The 22,089-nt window shown below is 37.3% G+C and overlaps 2 protein-coding genes and 1 long non-coding RNA gene across 7 annotated transcripts in view; 1 reads left to right on the forward strand and 2 right to left on the reverse strand.

Moving 5' to 3' along the window:
* NSH3 (inosine-uridine preferring nucleoside hydrolase family protein) overlaps positions 1-22,089 on the reverse strand; it is a 238,367-nt gene that overhangs the window by 38,618 nt on the left and 177,660 nt on the right. For both annotated transcript variants that reach the window (XM_089815550.1, XM_089815551.1), the window contains 3 exons: positions 8,561-8,683; positions 7,031-7,228; positions 6,497-6,750 (listed from right to left, as the gene is read on the reverse strand). In XM_089815550.1, coding sequence (XP_089671676.1) covers positions 6,497-6,750; positions 7,031-7,228; positions 8,561-8,683 — 575 coding nt within the window. The remainder of the gene's footprint in view (positions 1-6,496; positions 6,751-7,030; positions 7,229-8,560; positions 8,684-22,089) is intronic.
* Positions 1-22,089, forward strand: part of LOC149575764 (uncharacterized) — a 197,121-nt gene that overhangs the window by 23,192 nt on the left and 151,840 nt on the right. The window lies entirely within an intron of this gene.
* Positions 1-22,089, reverse strand: part of LOC149575765 (uncharacterized) — a 99,973-nt gene that overhangs the window by 3,633 nt on the left and 74,251 nt on the right. The window lies entirely within an intron of this gene.

The raw sequence follows: 22,089 nt of genomic DNA on the forward strand, positions 1-22,089 counted from the left end.
TAGTAAATGCAGTCTTAAACTGATCTTCTTTTTTAACCAAAACTTGGTTATATCCCGAATAAGCATCAAGGAGTGAAAAATGCTTTGAACCAGAAACACATTGGAGTATTTGCTCCATGGATGGTAAAGGGCGACGGTCCTTCAATGATGCTCTGTTGAGGTCTCTGAAATCAACACACAACCTTAGTTCCCCATTCTTTTTTTTAACGGAAACAAGGTTTGATACCTAGCTAGTATGTTTGATAGGAAAGATTATACCACTCTCAATAAGCTTGAATACTTACTTTTGCATTAAAGGTGCAAGTTTTGGGTTGACTGGTCTTTGCTTCTGCCTTATAGGCTTGGAGTTTGGCTCTAAATCAATGGTGTGTTGGGCAAGTTGTGGATCAAAACCCTTAAGATCTGCATACTCCCATGCAAAAATATAATTAAATTCTTGAAAAAGCTGAACATAAGACTGTTTTTCTTCTGTAGAAATTACCATTCTGAATTTTAAGTTTTTTCCTTTGGCAATTTCAAGGTCTTCATAATGGTCCTGTTGGACCAGCAGGCTGGTTTTGTTTTTTCTGGCCTGATCATCAGCATTGAAGATAGATTCAAGGGTAACCAATCCCTTAGGTAGTTTATTGGACTTTAGTTGTATGATCTGATCGCCATATTGCTGCTCTAGCTTATGCTGATTGGATGCTGAAAACACATCTTCTTCAAGCAAGAAATTCAGAATCTGCTCATCACTATCAAACATTTGCTAGTTAACATCATTATCAGGTATAGAAGGCCTGACTACAATTTTGATATGCTGCTGTACATGTTCCTTATTAATATTTCCAGCTATATCAAATTGTGCTCCTACAGCAGCCAACCTATCAGCATGCTGGTTTAATTTTCTAGGGACAACAATAAGGTTAAAAGCATCAAAATTTTCAATTTTGTCCCAAACTTTGTGCTTGTAGTTTTTCAATGTGTCATTCTTAGTCACAAGCAGCCCTCTAACTTGATTGACAATTAGGGGAGAGGACCCGGTACTTGAACAACCTAACTTCGCGCTTATCAAAACTTTACGTAAAAATTTCAAATCGCTCCTAGTTTTTTACATCAGCTTACTTGGCGAGTCGTCTACTTATAACTAAAGTTTCAAGTACACATTACTCGTTATGATGCCACATCAACATGTTTTTTGCCAAATTGTCCAAAACAACCCAAAAAAAAAGTGAGACCAATGGTCGTGCATAAAGGGTACCAATAGTTGAACAGCTGATATGGCATCACATCATTGGTTACTTTTTAGATCAAAGGGTACATTTTCATTCATTTTTTGGTAATCATCATTGTACTAACAACATTAAAGTCACAAGTATTGGTGCAATGTTGTCAAAAAAATTGGACATTAAGTCAGCAAGTGTAGGTATAAAGTAAACAATTTCTATCACAACCATTGGAACCCATTCAAGTACTGGGTCCTCTCCCCTAATTCACTGTCTCCAAATACCTTCAAGCATTTAACACCTCTCATTCTAGCCCATTCTAGCCCTTGAATCAAACCCTCATATTCAGCTGTATTATTAGTACATGCAAAACTGAAACGAAAAGCTGCATAGTATTTATCTCCTTGAGGAGATATTAACATTGCTCCTCCGCTTGAACCATTCTTGCTTCTAGAGCCATCAAAGTACAACTCCCAAACCTTTTCCTGCTCACCCTTAAACTCATTTGAACTTTTAACGAGGTTTGGTATAATTGAACTAGCTTCCTGAATATATAATTTCCTTAACCAACATCTAAAATAGTGTTGCTTTGATTTCTTGAGGCATTTTCTGTTGCCCACTCATCAAGGAGAATATCAAGAATGTTTTCTACTTGGGTACTTGCTTCTAAGATAGCAAGATTTTCACTTTGATCAAATGCAACACAGTTTGCATTGATCACGTTGCGTATATATGGCTCAATGTGGTTCCTTGCAAGTCCTTCTGATTTGATGGTTACTTTGGTCCCATAACGGGTTTTAAACAGCATGTGGGACCAATCTGAGGAAAGGTATCCTCCTATTTTTGCCGTAAATTCTCTTGATAAACAAAGGGCAAAATATGGAGGAAGATCAATTATAAAGATATCTTGAGGGATGGAGAAGTTGGGGCATGCATGGAGTGTCAAATTGGCATCCTTAACAACTCCTGAAGTGTTAACAGTGGAACCATCCAACTGCACTACCCCCTTCTCTAAAGGTTGATAAACCAAACCAAGCTGATCAACAATCTTCTTGGGCATTACAAAACTGGTAGCTCCACTATCTACCATACAATTATGCACTAACTTATCTCCAATGATCAAAGATACGTAAAAAGGAGGTGGTTTTACGTTCTTACCTTGAAATTTATTGCTGTCTTGAGAAGCAACCTTTGGAACAGCATTTGTCAAAACCACCTTGGGGTTCTCATCAGCCACTTGCATAGAATTCTTTTCTTCAGACAGGGCCTTCTTCAGCAAATCGGTTTGCCCTGGGATGACTAATGAATTCCACATAGACATTGTGACATTAACCTTTTTCATGTTGTCCACTATGTTGTAAGGCATAGGTGGAAGTATCTTGGGATGCGCCTTGACATCATCCTGATTTGATTGTGGCTGGGGTTGCTCTTTAGTTGGGATGATAGGATTGCTTTGTGACACATGTGCTTGGTTGAATGGTGCCTCATTGATTGCAGGTTCTTTACCTTTGTATGCAGCTTGCTCTGCTTCCAAAGCTCTTTTCTTTGCTCTCGTATAAGTTGCAATTGGTGCATCACCATTCAGCCCACAAAATTCCTCTCTTTGCCAATTAATAAAAGTAGTATCAATTAGAATTGAATCATATTGTTGTTTCGTTGCATCCCTAGCTACTTCTGGTTGTGTGCTTGCAACATTTTGGACCATCAATACTTGATTGATAACCCCATTAGAGCATGTTGTCTGATTATGCGGTTGATTACACGGATAGCACCATTCATATTCAGTAGCTAAATTATTCTAAGCTGGTACTATGCCTTTGACAGCATTCAAAGGCGCTGGTGCATATGTTTGAAACGGCCTTGGGTTCACATTTTGTCTATTCCCTTGATAATTATTCTGATAAGGTGGCCTCACACCTTGATTTTGTTGCTGCTGTCCTCCTATCTGCTATTGGTAATATGGATTTCCACTTTGATTCTGCTGTTGGTAAGGTGGTCGTCCTTGGTATTGTTGCTTCTTAATGCTTACCAACTCATTCTCTATAGTCTGCAAAATATTTTCCATCTTTTGTTGACTATTTTTAATCTCTTGTAACTCTTGGGATGGTCCTGCAGCAGTTGAATCACTCGTTGCAGCAATCTGTAATGCTGGAACAACAGGTAATGTTGCAAAAGGAGGAATGATCAGTGGCATATTCGACTAAATATCAAGAAATATAGGCATTGGAGGCCTTAGTGCTATTTTTCCAGCTTGTATTAGGCAATTGTTTGCCCTCACAGCTAAGCTATATGATTGTGGTAGTGAGATTCCTCCCATAGACTGGATTAAAACTGATATGTCGTTGTTTAGGCTCTTTAAATAGTATAAAAAGGCATGTTCAGCTGAGGGTCTGACTTGAATCAGAATTCTATTCCAAGTCCTTTGGAACTACATATTGAAATCAGTCATTTGTTCTTGAGGGGCCCTTTTGATAGTAGTTAACTGCTCCACCAAGGACAAATAGTCTGACTTATCTTCAAAATATTTGCTCAAACCATTTCCTAAGTCATCCCATGTGGTGACAGAACCTACGTTCAGTCCACTGAACCATTAAAGTGCTTTCCCCCTCAAAGAGGCCGCTAGTAATCTTACTGCTACATTATCTTGTGTGATATGATGAGCATAACATAGGGTTGCCACGTCTCTAATGTGTTCTAATGCTGTGGTTTGCCCTTCCCCTATATATTTTGGTAAACCTTTTAGTGTTGCAAGGGGAATATTGTCATGTTGAGCAAGATTTAAGGGGTTGCCTTGATTAAAAGGCACAAAGGCAAACTGTCTCGCCATTGCTGGTGGTGGTACAGGTACTTGCTGTTTTGAAGCTGTTCCAACAGCACCTGCTGAATATGTAATATTTTGTGCTGCTGTAGATTATGTAGAAAATAAAGATAGAGACCCTATCCTGCAAGATGGTGAGGCTGAATGCCTTCTAACCTCTTTATTTGAACGCTTCCTTCTCCTTTTGTAGGACAACGGTCTTTCTCTTGTACCAGGTGGTGTAGACTGATTTCTCTCTGAAGGAGGAGTCTTTTGAAGTGTTCTCCCTCTTCTTTTTGGTGAAGAAAGTTCTAAATACTCAAAAGATTTTGAGCTTCTAGTCTCAATGTGTCTCATACAGCACTATTCTTCATAACTATGAGACTGAGTCACTAGATATGCAGCAAAATAACCTCTAAACAGGTCTGTTTTTACTGACAGCATATCAAAATCAGCAAAAATATCATTAAAACTGTTTGTAAAGACCAGTTCTGAAAGATTTTAGTCAATAAAACTGTCCCACCGAGTGTGCCAAAACTGTTATCTACCAAAATTGCACCCTGTTAAGTTTGCAGAAAACTTAACCTTTTGGAGAAACATGGAAACATTCCAAGGTTGTGGGTAAACTATGGTTGGAATGAATCTCAGGATTCTAGGCCGACTTCCTATCTGGTAAATCACTCTATATCTTTTTACTGACAGCATATCAAAATCAGCAAAAATATCATTAAAACTGTTTGTAAAGACTAGTTCTGAAAGATTTTAGTCAATAAAACTGTCCCACCGAGCGTGCCAAAATTGTTATCTACCAAAATTGCACTCTGTTAAGTTTGCAGAAAACTTGACCTTTTGGAGAAACATGGAAACATTCCAAGTTTGTGGGTAAACTGTGGCTGGAATGAATCTCTGGATTCTAGGCCGGCTTCCTATCTGGTAAATCACTCTATACTAGATATAGAGTGATTTACCAGATAGGAAGCCGGCCTAGAATCCGAAGATTCATTCCAGCCACAGTTTACCCACAAACTTGGAATGTTTCCATGTTTCTCCAAAAGGTCAAGTTTTCTGCAAACTTAACAGGGTGCAATTTTGGTAGATAACAGTTTGACTTCAAATAAACAAGAGAGATGTGCACAATGGCTACCACTAGCAGAATGGTGGTATTACATTTCTTTCCACACTTCATCCAAAATGTCTCTATTTTTGACACCATAGAGTACCATCTACCATTCATCGAATCTTTATTATGGGCACACCTAGAGGTTAGAGAAGTTTATGAACACATTCAACAACAAAATTTACTCTCTAGTCTTATAGAGGATCTAACAATGCCATAAAAAAAAATGAAGTAGCCAGCTGATCGGCATTGCAATGAAGGGAACTTTGAAGTAGGAGCCTAGGTCATTTTGTGATCACAGCCATACAAGCCAATGTCATTAAAACAATATAAGAAGGATGAAAAGATTGCACCTTTGTATTATGACCCTTGAAAATTTAACATAAAATTTATAATGTAACATGTAGATTGGAGTTATCTAAGTCAACAAAGATACATGTGGCCTTCCATGTTTCTTGCTTGAAAAAGCTACTAGACAAAAAAGTTTCAACCTAGTCAGAATTATTAGATCTTTATGAGGAGAGAAAAATGATTTTGGTACCTAAGGGATTCCTTCAAAGATGCACTAAGAGGTTTCAGCCTTGTGAATGAAAGCAATTAAAAAGTATTTGATCAAGTGGAAACATTCTCTTGTTGACGATGCTACATGGAAAATTGAAGATTTCATGCAAAAGTACCCATAGCTGAACTACATCGAGGACAATGTTTCTCTTAAGAGGGAGGCCATGCTACGCTCTTAGCCTATTGATTGTATTGGGATATGTGTAGCCAACTTATGGCTAGCATAATCCCTTACATAGGTTATATAATGTCATCCATGACATAACTGTGGTGTACATAAGAGGTAATGATTGATTTATTATCATTTCTGTGGATTTTGGTCTTATTGGAGACTTTTAGAGGATTGCCTATGTGGAGTGGCTTAAAGTATTATCAAACATTTGCATCTTATTTCTGATTCTATTTTTCTCTCATGCAACTGATTTCATAATTCATTATACTTTATTCAAATATTAATATGACGAGATATAATTATGTCAATATGCATGGTAATACATGAAGAGGCACGGGATCCTAATATTTTGTAACACTATATTCAATAGGTTATATTGTGGCGTCTGTGGCATGAGTATGGTATGTAGTGATTAATTTAATATCATCATATTGCAATTTGGTTTTATTGAAGACTTTTAGAGGATTTCCCCTTTTCAGTGGCTTATTATCATCAAGTATTATCAAGTATTTGCAGCTTACTTCCTATTCAATTGTTCTCTCGTGCAAATAATTTTACTATACTTCATCCAAGGATTGATATGATGAAAATAAAATAAATCAATATATTGATACACAAAGGTAACATGATTAATGGATATTTACCTTCGAGGACTACGTGGCAATTCACGAGCAAGTCCAAGTAGAGTATCACAATCATGGAAACCACCACGTCCATAAGGAATGGCTCTGCTATAATTACAATCGCCAACTGAACTGAAAAATGAGTATGCCTGGCCAAGTGCAAAGAAGTCCCCAAGGCCAACAGGTATATCATCACGTCCCATCATGTGCAACACATCATATATAATATCTATGGTTGCACCATTTCCCCAGCCATTACCATTTACAGTTATTCCCTGCAAATATTATCTACAGAAGTAAAACACTATAGATGCTATTTATTAAAGTATGAATGCAATCAATGTTTATTTGCACATGAATGAGTGTTTCCAAGAGGTTACGGGTATGAATTTTAAGCACAATTCATAGTTTAATTCGTGACTTCAATTTCTCTTTGCATATAGGCATACTTTACCATATTAAAATTTAAATCTATGAAATAGTATATACATTTGACGAACTGTGTTCTGGGACCTATATTTCATGACTATCACATCTAATGATAATGCACTCTACCTTGATATCAATCAGCTCCACTGGAAACTTGAGCAGGTAGAAAAGAGTAATAAAATCTCCTGGGCTCATATCCATGTCAAAAATTATGGGTTTACCCAGTAGCTTTCCCTTTAAATCAGGCTTGTATAGAACTTCCTTGTAGTATGGAAACTCTGTCTTCAAGTTAAACTTTGCAGTCTGATGTGGAGAGTTTAAAGCCTGCAGTTCCACAAAGGAGTTTCTACTAATAAGTTAGTATATGATGTTTATCATTGACTGCAACTAGATGTAATAGAGTGTTTCCATTATAAACTAAAAAACTTCACAGTTTTGTGATTAAACAAATGATTTAGTCAAATAATTATCTCATACTTTGTGGTGATGTTGTGCAACAACTGTAGAATAAAAAAGAACATATAGTTTGTCTTTTATGGAACAACTCTTCCTTTACCATAGTTCCATTAGAACGTGAATTAAATTAACAATGACATACAATTCTCAATTCTGTTCCTTAAGTGAACTATCAGAAAAAAAATTGTTACCAGCCAAGACCATAGTTCAGCTTCTATTAATTGATTATATGCTCACTATCAAGTATCACATATGTAAACAAATCCTTTATTTATTTTCTTTGTTAATTGTAACATGGAGAACCTGAAATCCATAATGCAGAGGAAACAGTTAGATCATTGTGTATTTTAAATTCTTTTCTAACCGCTAGCTGCTAAGGAATTGGTAGTGCAACTAATCTGCAGCTCTGAGACTGCAAACATTAGTGCAAGATGGAATGGAAGAGCTAATCGCCTTGGCAGTGCTGATTGTGGATATCCCTTTTTTAAGGCTGAGACAAAAAATTATTATCACAGGCATAGGAAGTCCCGTTGGACATAATGGTGCTGCCAATTTGAATGGAAATTTGGCATAAAGTATTTTAACTTCCATACAGTGGTCTTGATGTAATTCAAAAGAAAATTCCTGTTTCAGATGGGCAACAATACATCAAGGTTCATTCTTTTGGTTACTACCCACAAATATATAGAAATAAGAGGGTTCCAGTTTTTCTCTTTAAAGATTCACTTTCTAGGCTGTGGCCAAATTGGTGCATTCCCATTTAATATACTGTGAAAGAAACATAAAGTTTGCTTTTGGAGAATTCGTTATATTGATGGGGTGATGCTAGGGAAAATCTTTAAGCTAAATATATAGCGTCCAAATAGAACTCCTCTTCAAAGTTGTCAGGTTATCTATGGTGATTCCAAATGCACAATGTTTGCACAGTCTAGCCTAAGGTGGAGTCCAGAGACAGAATCCAGTAGTTCTCTCCACGATGTTCATGGTTACTTTTCAGATAACTATTGAAAATATAATATGCAGTAGATAAAACATAAAGTTTGGAAAAAATTCAATAAATTTCAGATTATATGATCAATGCTCACAAAACAATAAAATTTGATAACAAGAAACCTCAATTCTATGTTCTTTTCATAAAAGCATTACATTTTTGAAGGAACCAAACAATAACATCAAATTTAAAATAGCTAAAAGACTTACATCAAGGAAACTTATATAATATTCCCTGTTGAGAAGGCTATGACTATTGCGATTTGGTCTGGCCTTTGTGGCTAGCAATATTCTTACTCCTTCCATTCCAGCTACCTCTTTAGTATACCCATCCTGTTTGTATCACATTATGAGCAAATTAAACTACGAATATAATACAGCTTTTTATTTGGTAAAACAAAATTTGAAAAAAAAAAAAAAACTACTATTGAAGAAAATACTACTTGTTTGGTATTGTTTTATAGAAGCTTCTAGCTTTTCAACAAATATTTGTTTTTTTTAGTGTCATATACATCATAATTGGCCTGTCTAAAGTTTCCTTTAGAGGAGTAGCTTAAGGCTAGTCTTAATTAGGACATTTTTATCTAGAAGCAAATTTCAGTTTAAAAAGAAAAAATTGCCAATTGCATTTTTATTTTTTGCTAACTCAACATGGATTCTTAATATGAGGTTGCCAAAGCTAACATGCTGGTATGCTTAGCTTTGATGGTATGCAAATATATTTCTTGTTTGGCACTTGATGTACTATATTTATGTATTCTTTTGTTAGGTAATATAATATAAGTTCTTTCTCTATAAAGGAATTGTAAATTAATTTTCTAAACTGTTATCGTGGAGAAATCCTAAAGTATTTTTCAAGTTATGTATATAACACTAATAAAAATAAATATATGTTGAAAATGTCAAAAAGGAAAAGCAAAACAAGGATTTCATTTTAGAATACATAGTTTTTTTTCAACAAATATCAACAAATCAGCAAACATATTCTAAAATGAATTCCTTCCAAAGTGAGATGTCAAAAAGAAGAAGAGAAACCTTTGAGGCAAACCAACTCTCAAACCATCATGGAACCCAGCCATGCCAAAAGATCAAGTCACGGTGTTTTCTCCTTGCCAAAAATAAAATGTTCCTTTTGACAAACCAGATTTACGAAAATTGACAAACCAGATTTATGGATTGTGGAAATCTGATATTGTTAATTGACTTTCATGATAAAACTGTGAACTAGACATACCAAATTTAATATCCATGTGTTTGAGGGCTACTCTTGAATTCCAAATGATTCAACATCTCATGATCCACTTATCTTGCAAGTCAAGTTCGTTCATATTCAGTTATTTTGATCAAAATATGGCAGACATTTTCCATGATTCCACTCCCAATCCCTCCAAATCGGAACCTATGCATTGTTCTAGTTAGGTATTTTTATTTAAAATGGAAAGCTTCAACTGTAGTTGATCACCATTCAAACAACAAGTTGTTTCCTTGACCTCAAAAAATCAAAATCATTGCAACAATGAATACTCATTCAATGTATACCCTTGCAAAATTTGAGATATGATCAACTAGCCACATATTAAGAAGACGATTGACAAAGGCCTAGCCTCCAAATCACTAATTATATCAAATTTACCCTCAAATTTGGTCTACTGTATCATCACACAGATGAATTTCACTTGAGCAATTACATAGATGCAGATTGGAAGGTTCCATTGATGATCATCAATTGACTATTGGCTATGTGTTCTCACTTGGTTCTGGAGGTAATTCTTGGCAAAGCAAATTACAATACATTGTTGCACTATCAGCTACAGAAGTAGAATATAAAGTGACATGTAGTGCAGGTTGTGAAGTTGTTTAGTTACGTAAACTTCTTTAAGATCTTTACATATATCAACATGAGCTCACACCTATTATTTGTGATAATCAAAGTGTCCTCAAGATGGTTAGGAATTCAATTTATCATGCTTATTGAAATTCATCATCATCATGTTTGGCAGATTAAAACCCACAGTGCAGTGTGTCTTCAAAATTGTCCCACCAATGAATAAGTTCTTGACATAATGAAAACGTCACAAAAATGATTCAAATTTGTAAAATTTAGGGACAAGTTAGGCATTCTTTCAGGTTCTGTCATTAAGGGAGGGGTACGACTTTGATTTTTTGTTTGTTTGTGTCTCTTAACTTTTATTTGTTTGTATTGTGAGAGAGTCATCTCCACATTCATCAAAAAGGTCCTTATGTGTGCTCAAATTATTGTGATGAAAAAACTTGTTACTGTTTTTCATTAAGGGAGGGTGTTGGTATATTTATTAAACTTTGACATTATTTTTTATCATAGCTGCATGGGTAGTCGTACCAATACTCATGGCACACATATTGGGTACTAGTACATGTTGGCAGTGGTCCAACATCCCTTGTTGGATTTGTGACATGGTTTAACAATCTCTCGTGTCTTCTATAGGTCTAGTGGTTGTATTGGGCATTAACAAGTCGATCTTTTGGTGCAATGGCAACCCTATAGGTTAACAAGTGGTATTAAAGCTTGGACACATGATTGAATCCTTGGTTCTGGCAAGTAATGCTGGAAGGGGGATTGTTGGCAGTGGATAAGTGTCCCTTGCTAGATTCGTGACATGGTTTAACAACCTTTTGTGTCTTCTATAAGTCTAGCGGTTGTATTAGGGCTTAATAGGTCGAACTTTTGGTGCAACAATAACCCTAGTAGTTAACAATACCCATACCCAAGCACTCGATACTCAGTGCGTACACAGTGAGCATCATAGCTAGGGAACTTGATTAGGAATTTTGATTTTTGCTTGCATATTAGCTTTCTGTTTATCAAGCTTAATTCGATATATAATCAGTTTGAAACTTTGATACAATATTGATTAACAATAAACTTTATCAATTTTTGAGTCAAAAGTTTATCATTTGCAATATGTCATTGTAATATGATTTATGATCTTGTTATTCATATTTAAAATTTGCCTTCTCCATTATGCATCTAAACATTTAGCATTTACTATTATTGAAAACATATTACAAATCTAAAATTGAAAACAATACATTACATCGGCAAACTTATTCATTCTTCTTGTGTCGTGACTCATATTTTCAGATTTTCTATTAAATGCTAAATTATAGTTTAAAACAATTGGTGGACCCAAGTACCCCTATCCCCTATTATGAAAAATAGTTGTACCTGTACCCAAAGAACCCAAGTACCCTCGTCCCTATGCATTGTTGTTTTTATAGGTTTGTTAGTATTATACAATGTAGCAAGGGGACACATCCCCCTCACTAACCCTCATGTTCCTAGGATGGGAATTTCTAGAGGATAGTAGGATGGAAACAAGGCATCCCCCCACTATCACCATTCTGCTACCCATCGATTGCTAGGACATTGGGATGACATGGTATCCCCAACATGGGGATGCCTAAGTGTACCTCGATCATTTGGAGGACATCAATGTGTTCATCATTGGTGGGCAGATTAAAAAGTGATTTAATTTTTTTTAAAAAAAAACATCTTTTAAATTTAATTTGGTAAAAAAATGTTTCAAAAATGAAGAATACAAAGGCAACACAAGAGGGAAAATGTGAGTGGCAACAAGGACGATGTCCCTTGACCCCACAATGTATTGCGATAGGGAGTACATGTAGGGTGCTACCTTAGGACAGGTGTTGCCCTTTGGCCGAATTGGGGGTTGCCGCCCCTAGACCCTTGCTTTGAAATTTAAAAGAAAAAGTATAAATTAATGGGGAAATTGAATCAACCCTTGCTTATCTACAAGTGTGAGTATGTTAATACGTGCATATGAGTCATAGCATTAACTAGCCATGTCTTTTGATTTCATGGCATCAGGCTTTCATGGCACAATGATTACTTGGCACCATTGTTGCTAACATATTAGCTTCACCATTTGCTGATGCATTTATTTTGGTTTTATGAGTGCAGTTATGAAGTTGTTCAATTCCCTGTTGTTGACAGTTCTCATTTCTTCATCATATATTATATTATTAGCACTACTTCATTTTTATTAAAAGGAGCCAGTTCATTTTTGTAATCCAAAAATTCTTTTTATAATTCAAAATATATATCGGGCATAATGGAAGATATAATGTATGGTTATTCTGGGTAGTGTATGTAAGATCCTTGCTGTTATCTGACAAGGGATTTTAAATCTGACTAGTGACAATTTGACAAACAGTTAGTGTGCAGCCGAGTATGAGAGCTCTGTTATCACTGTAAAATACCCACTTGTGTACCACAGATCTTAGTATTCTGAGACAATGCCAACTATGAATTGATACAAATGGTTCCCAAATAGATTAATTATGTATCCTCCATGTAACCGTAACAGTAAGGATGAAATGTTCACATTCATATGTTAAATCCAGAGTTAACATGTATATCAGAACTACACCAATCATACATGGAAACTCACATGCGATTTCTCATTTCCTAGAGACTCACGTTAACAATGTATGGCATTTCACATTCAAACTATGCTTTAACAACAGTGTAACTGACTACATATAAACAAGGAACATGTATAAGCAGATATTAGTACTTGCAGTTCAACGTGAGAGGCTAAGTAGTTCATAGAGTGCTGGAGCTAGCTGTCTAAGGGTTGTGCACTCCTGTTTCCACGAGTAATCGGACCTTGGAGTATTCTAACAGTCTGTCCCTACCCATGAGAGACAACCTGCCGGCCTGAGAAGTAAAATGTCTACGCTGCCCGCAATTGTGGTTGATGCTTGTATCCATGCCGTCATCCTGTACAGTAGTGCTGATCGGTCCGAGTTCCCTTAGGCTAGCTGACTGCCCTTCCAACTCTGCGATTAAAGTCGGTGATCCTTAATACTCTAGCTCCTGCGTAATACCTGTATTATCCTGTCCAATCCCTTTGGAGTGAGTCCAATTAGTGAGATTACTGCATTCTGTGTATGATGATGTCTACTATCACTGTAAGGTACCTGTTCATACGGTTGTCCAGCTACTGCCAAGAGAAGTATGTATTTCTCCCCAAAACATGAGCTTCTCTGAAAACAAACCCAACTGAACTTCATAAAAGAGTCTGCATAAACCGTACCTAATTTAGATAATTTAGTAGAGATTTCTGGGGCTATGCCTAGTCTCCACACTTCTCAATAAGGGGTTTTGTCCTTATGAGAAAAAAAAACCAGCCATATTTAAGCAACCGAGATTAACTTTCAGAGTATTGATATATTTCATGGTGATGATCCCAATGCAGATGCTTGCTTTTATAACCTCGATGTGAGGGAAGATGCAAACAACTAAGCAATGTGGGATAAAAGCTTATTTTGTCTTTTAGTAACTTGTCATTTTTGTCATGAAGTGACTTTAAATGATAAAGTACTTTATAAATCGACTTAATAAAATAAAGTGACTTCACCCGATGAATCCTAAAGGATCCCTGTGACTGGCTGGCATCCTCAAAATAAATGTTGTTAGCCTATCTAGATGGAAAGATAGACCAACAAGACGCCATTAGGTCTAGTGCGGAGAAGGGAACATTATAGTGTATTATTCTTTAGGGAGTCATGGTGAATTATTTTGCGTTTGTGCACTTGATTTGGGTGACATTTTATTGTCAATTCTTTGAATATTGTAAGTTGCTCTGCACATAAGCAACTTAGTCACTCATCTATTGATATTATTTTTCAGTGTTAAATGTGTCTTACTTTTGAGAGCATCGAGCCTTTGAAGTGAGCTTTTTGTTGATCATATTATGTTTTGATCACTGAGTGATCAGTAAGTGTTGAAGGCATAAAAGGAAGAAAGAATTTTGTAACTGGTTTTTGCTATTCTAATAAAGGAACTATTTTTGGTGGGTTGGGTTATTTCCCTTGGTGAGGAGGTTTTTTCCTAGGATAATTTCCTTGTATTATCTATTGATTATGTTTTTGTATTTCATACTATTGCCTTATCATGTTATTTGGGTTCAATTTCAACATTGTTTACCGTACTGGTAAAGAAATCAACGCATATAGACAATGGAACAGAACAACAAAATTATATTCGCATATGCCAGAACATTCATTATGCTTCATAAGATGAGTAATAGTAGATGATAGATGATTTACAATGATCCCAGACAGGATATAAATACTATCCGCCAAACCTTCCCGGAGGAGTCTGTCGGCCACAACATTATGTCTGCTACAAACTATTTTACCCGTCGGCTACAAAATACAAAACACCGATGACAATTATTCCGTTGGCTACAGAAACACCGCCGGAACGATCCAGTTGGCTGACACCATCCCCCCCAAAAAGAAAAGTCGTCTCCGGACGACAAGTACAAAATATCTGAGACAAATTAACAAACAAAATATATCATCAGAGTGACTACAACAAGAAAAGTCTGCTTCTGTCACATCACTTCACTTCGTCCCGTGCCTATAGCCTCTGCTAACACAATACTGTCTCCTCAAGCTGACCTTGATAGCCACCTGTGCTGCTTTCTCTGTTTTCAATTCCACGGTACCCTGAGCCAAGTGTCGCTGCACTGCCTCCAACTGGATGATTAGCTCCTCCCGAGCTCTCTACGCATCGACCAAGACAGCCTCCCAGCCAACACCTACTCCCAATGCCTCTGGTACATAGAAAGTCCATCCCTGCAGCAACTTCAACTCTTTTCAACTAGTCAGACTCCCACGACTGATATCCGCAACGACTGGGGGTCCAGGGAGCAACGCCCTTGGCGGGGTCGAGGGGCAGCGCCTCGCAGTATAGGGTGGGGTTGAGGGGCAGCGCCCCTTGCCGCCAAGACCAAATTAGCACTCCGGAACCCACATAAAAATGTACGGAACACACTGTTTTTGCCATTTTCTGCCAATTCCAGACTCTTTTTGGTAACCACTGCTGCTTCCCCTTTCCTTTGGCATCATCTGTTACTCATTTCGAACAACTTGAATCTGTCGTCGTTTTTTTTTTTTTTGTTACTCGCCCGCTGCTGTGCCTCTTTCCTATCCTGCCGGTCCCTGCCAAGAGAATGATATTCATTCCTTCGAGTTGAATTTGTCCTTCAAGCTGAACTCAACCACCTCCATGAGAGAACTAAGAAAAACCCGCATAAAACCATCCGCAGGACAAGAAAACTCCGAAGAAGACAAGCGTCCGTTGCGAACAGAAAAATCCTTACAGTAAGGATTTGTATGCCGCCTCTGCATAGATCCACTCCCAACAACTTGATACTGGAGCATTGACGCCAACACCCACAACCCTGCCCCCGACCTTGTCTATGGATTTGCAGAACTATCTGCACCAACAATATCAACCACTATGGAATTGCAGAGTACTACGGGCGAAGAGAAATATTGCCCGAGTCCGCAGCAAGAACAAATGCTGAGAAGAAATTTGGGGAGAAGGCCGCGGGAACCAGAATAAAACAATCCCAGCCGACTGGATGGTTTCGGCGGTGTTTCTGTAAACAGGTGTTGCTCGGTCCTGCAACACTGGCGCTCTTCACTCCCACACCGGCGGTCTGCACTCCCACACCGGCGGACTGGTCTTCTTCACCAAGGTTCGCAGCTGTCGACACCTCTGGTGTGGGAGTGAAGAGCGCCAGTGTTGCAGGACCGAGCAACGCCTGTTTACAGAAACACCGCCGGAACCATCGAGTCGGCTGACAAACATGGTATCAAAGTCGGTCTAAACAAATTTGATTTAGAACTAGAAGTATTGTGTGATTTGTGTTCTTTGTTTAACTTTCAACTATTCGTCCTCAGTGTGTGAAAATGGTGAATGGTTTGAAAGTTGAAGATAGGTTAGATGGCTCTTCAAGTTTTGTTGCAAGGAAGCCCAAAATTTTGGTTGCTTTGAAGAGAGTGACCTTTTGGATTATATCAATTTTGATGTTGCAGAACCATCTAATGAAGTTAAAAGATCTTAGAGGGAGAAGAATAAGATTATGACTAAAAAGATCATGATCGACTCTATCAAGGATCATTTGATTCCTGTCATTTCAAAATCAGAATCAGCCAAAATGATGTTCAGTACTCTCAATGATTTGTATGAGTTTAATTATACCAGTAGAGTCCTTGCATTGAGATGTCAAATGCTGAATGTAAAGATGGCAAGGGGTGAATTTGTAGTTTCATACTTTATGAAAATTTCAAAGTTATAGGACCAACTTAGTGCAATTGGTGAAACATTTGTAGAAAAAGATCTAGTTATGCTTGCTATGAATGGACTCCCACATTCTTGGGAATCCTTCATTCGGGGTGTTAGTGGAAGAGATGAGCTCTCAAAAATTACAAGGGCTAATTGCATCAAGAAGAGTGTAGACTAGAAGCTAGATGAAGTGGTCGTAGAAATCATCATGAAGATGATCATGTACTTGCAACTTGTCAGCCGACTGGATGGTCCCGGTGGTGTTTCTGTAGCTGACGGAATGATTGTCGTTAGTGTTTTGTATTTTGTAGCCGACGGGTAAATAGTTTGTAGCGGACATAATGTTTGTGGCCGACGGACTCCTCCAGGAAGGTTCAGCGGATAGTATTTATATCCCGTTTGGGATCATTGTAAATCATCTTCTATCATCTACTATTACTAATATTATGAAGCATAATGTATGTCTGGCATATGTGAATATAATTTTGCTATTCTGTTCCATTGTCTCTATGTGTTGATTTCTTTACCAGTACGGTAAACACAACTCACACTTCAAAAGGAAAAGAGAAGAAAGGCATCTTCGAGAGATTCAAAGATAAAAACTTTGAGTCAATCCCTCACTCCAAGAAAGGGAAGGGATCTTCTAGGATCCAGTGCTTCATATGTGACAAATATGGTCATGTTGCTAGAGATTATAACTCTATACCAAAGACTCAAGCTGCTGTTACAAATGTAAAAAATTCATCCACTCAAAGGAGTCAAGTGAAAATTTTGAGGGATTCTTATTTATCTCTGCATTCTTTGGCAATGTTCCTATCATAGTTACACTACCCTGGGGGACAAGGGGATAGTGGAACAAGGGAAAAGTTTCCGGGATGGAGGGACAAAGGGACCTTAATTTGGGGACCATGAGGGGATGGTGGTAGGTGACGGGAGGGGTTGTATATACTATACATATGGTAGTTAAAATGCTATTTTTGAAAATATGTATTGCAATATAAGATATAAAGATGTAAAAGAGTAAATACTTGAACATTGCATTGAATTGGAACATCGAACATTGAACATAAATAGTCGAATCAGCAAATAGTCAACACCGGCATGTCCCCCCATTCTTGGCAGAGGTGGCAGAATCTAGTGGCATCGCTGGGGATGGGCGAACGGAGTCCCCAAGTCCCTAGTGCATCCTTGTCTTCGGGATGTGGGGCAAAAGGGGGGACGTGTCCCCGTGTTACTGCAGTTCCCATAAACAGTGATGCATGGCTGATTGATAGTGGGGCATCTCATCATATTACTCTTTACAAAGAATACCTCTTTAATTTGAAGAAAAAAATTTCTTATCTACAAGTTAGAATTCGTGATGATGTAAGATATTCAATGAAGGGTGTTGGTTCTACTTCTTTGAAATTAGATTATGGAATTCCACTTCACTTGAGTGATGTATTGTTTGTACCTAGTGTAAGATGAATCTATATCAGCGTTAGAAGACAAAGGTATCACGTTGCATTTTCTGCTGGTGAGGTCTTGGCATGGAAAAAGAGCTCTAGTATTCAATCAGCTCATTTGATTCGAGTCCGTTGCGATAGTCTCTACAAGCTTTCAGCCCGTCCAATCCATACACTTACACATGACACTTCAAATTTGAATGAACTTTGGCACAAGAGGTCTGAGTATTTAAATCTCAGAACTTAAGCCATTATGGAGAAGGTTGTAGTTGGTCTTGCAAAGCTGGACCAAAACCATGAACTAGTTTGCAAGGGATGCGCTCTAGGAAAGAATATTAAGAACACTTTTCGTAGTAGTGAAAGTAGAGCTAAAGATGCATCTCAGATTATTCAGATTTATGTGGTCCCATGTCAGTTGCTTCTCTTAGTGGCTTTTGGTATTATATTACATTCATAGATGACTTTTTTTGTAAGTGTTGGATCTATTTTCTTTAAGTCTAAGGAATCTAATGAGGTGTTGTCCCATTCTAAAGAAAAAGCACTCGTTGAAAACTTATCTAACAAAAGGATAAAAATATAAAGGTCTGATAATGGAGGAGAATATGTCTCCAATATATTTCATGATTATTGTACTGAAGCTGGGATTAAAAGGGAGTTCTCTTAACAAAACGATGTAGTTGAAACAAAGAACAAGACAATTATTGAGGCAACTAAGGAAATGATTCATGATCAAAGCCTTCAAACTTGGAGAAAATTCAGCAGGCTGCTTAGTTGTCCTTTTGGTCTCTTAGACCGGTGGTCTCGTGGACATCATTAAAACCTCTCATTTCATTTCATTTCATATGAGTTGAGGCATGCAAGACAATAATTCATATTCATAATTGTAGTCCTTGCTAGACTCTTGACAACATGACTCCTGAAGAAGCTTTTACAGGTATCAAACAAGACATTAGTTACTTCCTAATTTTTGAATAGTTTATATTCATATTCCAAAAGAGAAAATATCAAAATTAGAACCTTCACAAAAAAAAGGTATCTTTATTGGATATAGCACTTCTTCAAAAGCTTCCAGGATATATATTCCAGATCAAAAACAAATTGAAATAAGCAGAGATGTTACTTTTGATAGAGATGTAGCTTGTAAGATATCCAACGAGTCTAAGACTGAAAATAATGGAGAAGATTTTGAGCATCTTCAAGATTTAGTGATGGCTGACCAGATCCATCTTCAAATATTGAAAGGGAGAATGCAGATTTAGATGACCATACTGATTCAGTTGATTCTATAGATACTTCAGCAGGTTCCAGTAATACTCCAACCAATAAGAAAAGACCTTTATGGGCCAGAAACACTATGGAAGAAGTTGAACATTATGCAGCCCCTCATGGTACTTCCAGAGAAAGTAAAAGACCTCAAAAAAATTCTGGTTATGTAGCCTTGATGAGTCATATAATTGCATTTGAATCTTCCAGTGTTGAAGAAGCTTCAAATCAACAAGTGTGGAAGTATGCAATGATGGAAAAGTGTCAATCTATCCTTAAAAGTGATGGATAGGGTATATTTCCTAAGACCAAAAGGTAAATTAGTAGTTTCTTCTAAATGGTTGTTTAAGATAAGAATGTTGTTGATGGTAGTAAAAATATAAAGCCAGATTTGTAGCTAGAGGTTTCTCACAAAAAGAAGGCATAGACTATGAAGAAACTTTTGCATTGGTATCTCGTTACATTTCCATCAGAACAATCATAGCTACGGCAATAGGGAAGGGTTGGAAACTTCACCAAATGGATGTAAAAACAGCTTTTCTAAATGGAGTAATTAAAGAGGAAGTTTACATTGAGCAGCAGGAAGGTTTTGTGATTCATGATAGGGAGTCTCATGTGTGCAAGATGACGAAGGCATTATATGGTCTTAAGCAAGCTACCCGTACTTGGTATGAGAGAACTGATTGCTATCTTCTGAGTTTGGGTTTTCATAAGAACGATGTTGGTCCAAATTTATACTAGAAGGTAAATGATGAGAAGAAGTTGATTCTTGTGCTTATGTTCATGATTTGTTTCTTGCTAATGATGATGATCTCATTGTTATGTGTAAGAAAGAGCCTCCTTTAGAAATTGAAATGAAAGATCTTGGTTTGTTGCATTATTTTCTTGGGCTTGAGGTATGGCAAATATCAAACAAAATAATATTAAGTCAAGGTAAATATGAAATAGATATTCTCAAAAGATTTGGAATGTTAAGAGTGTAAATCTATGGTTACTCTTATGGAAGTGAAACTGAAAAAATTACATGAGGATGTAGTTGTTTCAGATTTAGTTGATCCTACCATGTAGAGTTAGCTAATTGGTTCCTTAATGTACTTAGTTAAGATATGATATATGCCATGCAGTTAATACATTGAGTCAGTTTATGTGTGAACCAAGGCAAATTCATCTTGTGGCAGCCAAATATATTGAGATATGTTTGTGGTACAGTAGGATATAGATTAAAATATTCTTCAAATATTGAATTGAACTTACAGGTTTTCTCTGATTCAGATTAGGCAGGGTGTGTGCCTAACAAGAAGAGTACTTCAGGATGTTATTTTAGCATAGGTTCAGCAATGATTTCCTGGTGCAGAAGGAAACAATCTTGTGTTGCTCAAAGCACTGCTGAAGCATAAAATGTTTCAGCTTGTGTGGCTGCGAGAGAAATTTTATGGCTTCAAAATTTTTGAACCTAATATGATTATATGTGATAACCAATTGTGTGTCAAGCTTTTGGTAAATCTAGTGTTTCATGATAGTACTAAACATGTGGAAATTAAATATTATTATTTGAGAGATATGATTCAACAGAAATCAGTTGAACTCAAATATTTTTCAACAATGGAGTAGACAACAAACATTCTCACCAAGCCACTTTAGAGAGTGAAGTTATGTTGTTTTTGAGAGAAGCTTGGTATTGTGGAGAATGATGCTTTTGCTAAGAAAGAGTCTCAACTCTGATGATTAATTTCTTATTGTTAACGAGTTCTTCTCTATGAGAGCAATTTGAGATGCAATCCCTATTCCTTGAATGCACCGTACAACACATGAATAATGTGGTAGGATGGAGAGGCCGTGACAGAGCATTCAAGGAGCCGTACTTGGTAGGAAGCAAGAGCCGTATGAATGCAATTAACAAGAAAGGAACCTTGGAACAATATTGTACAGAGAGAGGTAACTGACCTAACGAATTTTGTGTTTCAGCAAAACGACAAAAGGTGGCAATTATGCATTCAACTAGCAAGAGAGCTTGGAAAAAAATTGGACGAAGAATCAGTGACAACTGCAGCCATGAACAGGAATGTAAAAACTTCGCCATTTGGAGTCTATTTCGTAGGAGGAACCAGTATAGGACCAAGCAAAAAGAAAGTGAAGCAACCAACATAGTCAACTGTGATGGACATTCCCATAGTGTAGAAGGATTGAATGGAGTAGAATGCCGGAAGTGGTGGTAGGAGGCACCTGATAACCATCCAGCAAAGACCAACATTCGGAAGGCATAGGTTCAATGGGTGATATAAATGCCTATGTTTTGTATCAGAAATTATGAAGGGTTTCTATGTATCATGATAGAAACGTATGATAGGTTCTCTCCAACTAGTATGTTTGCTTACCTTGGTTGCAACTTGGTGGTATCATTCAAACCGATCGACTTCACACGGGTATTCGGGATACCTGGCCATGCACAGGGGGAAAGGAAAATAGATAGCAAACCTAAAAAGTTGAGTAAGGAAGTATAAAGACACAATTGATATAGTTAGTATGTGGGGATTTGATGCAGGCAGAGCAAGAAGCTCTCACGGACACATTGAAGGGTAGAGGATTGAAGAAATCCAACGTGCAGGAAGGTCATTGGTGTTGTCTGATGGTCGTTGTGAAGAGTCGCCTCACAGGCTCTAGCCGCACCTCAGATATTTCATTTCCACATGTGGCGATGATGAATGGGATTCTGCATGGTAGCGTGTATGACTGGGTTACATTGTTGGCCGCATAGATGTATGAATTCATGACATTACAACACAAGACATTCTACATGCCGCATTATGCCATTGGCCTATTCTTGGAGGCAACAATGCAAATGATCCCCAACGATGCACTGGATGCCAAACTGGGACCACTCGTGC

The sequence above is a fragment of the Cupressus sempervirens genome, chromosome 2 (genome assembly GCF_028749045.1).
Source record: "Cupressus sempervirens isolate cs-2001-9-10 chromosome 2, ASM2874904v1, whole genome shotgun sequence".
Taxonomy (NCBI): Eukaryota; Viridiplantae; Streptophyta; class Pinopsida; order Cupressales; family Cupressaceae; genus Cupressus; species Cupressus sempervirens.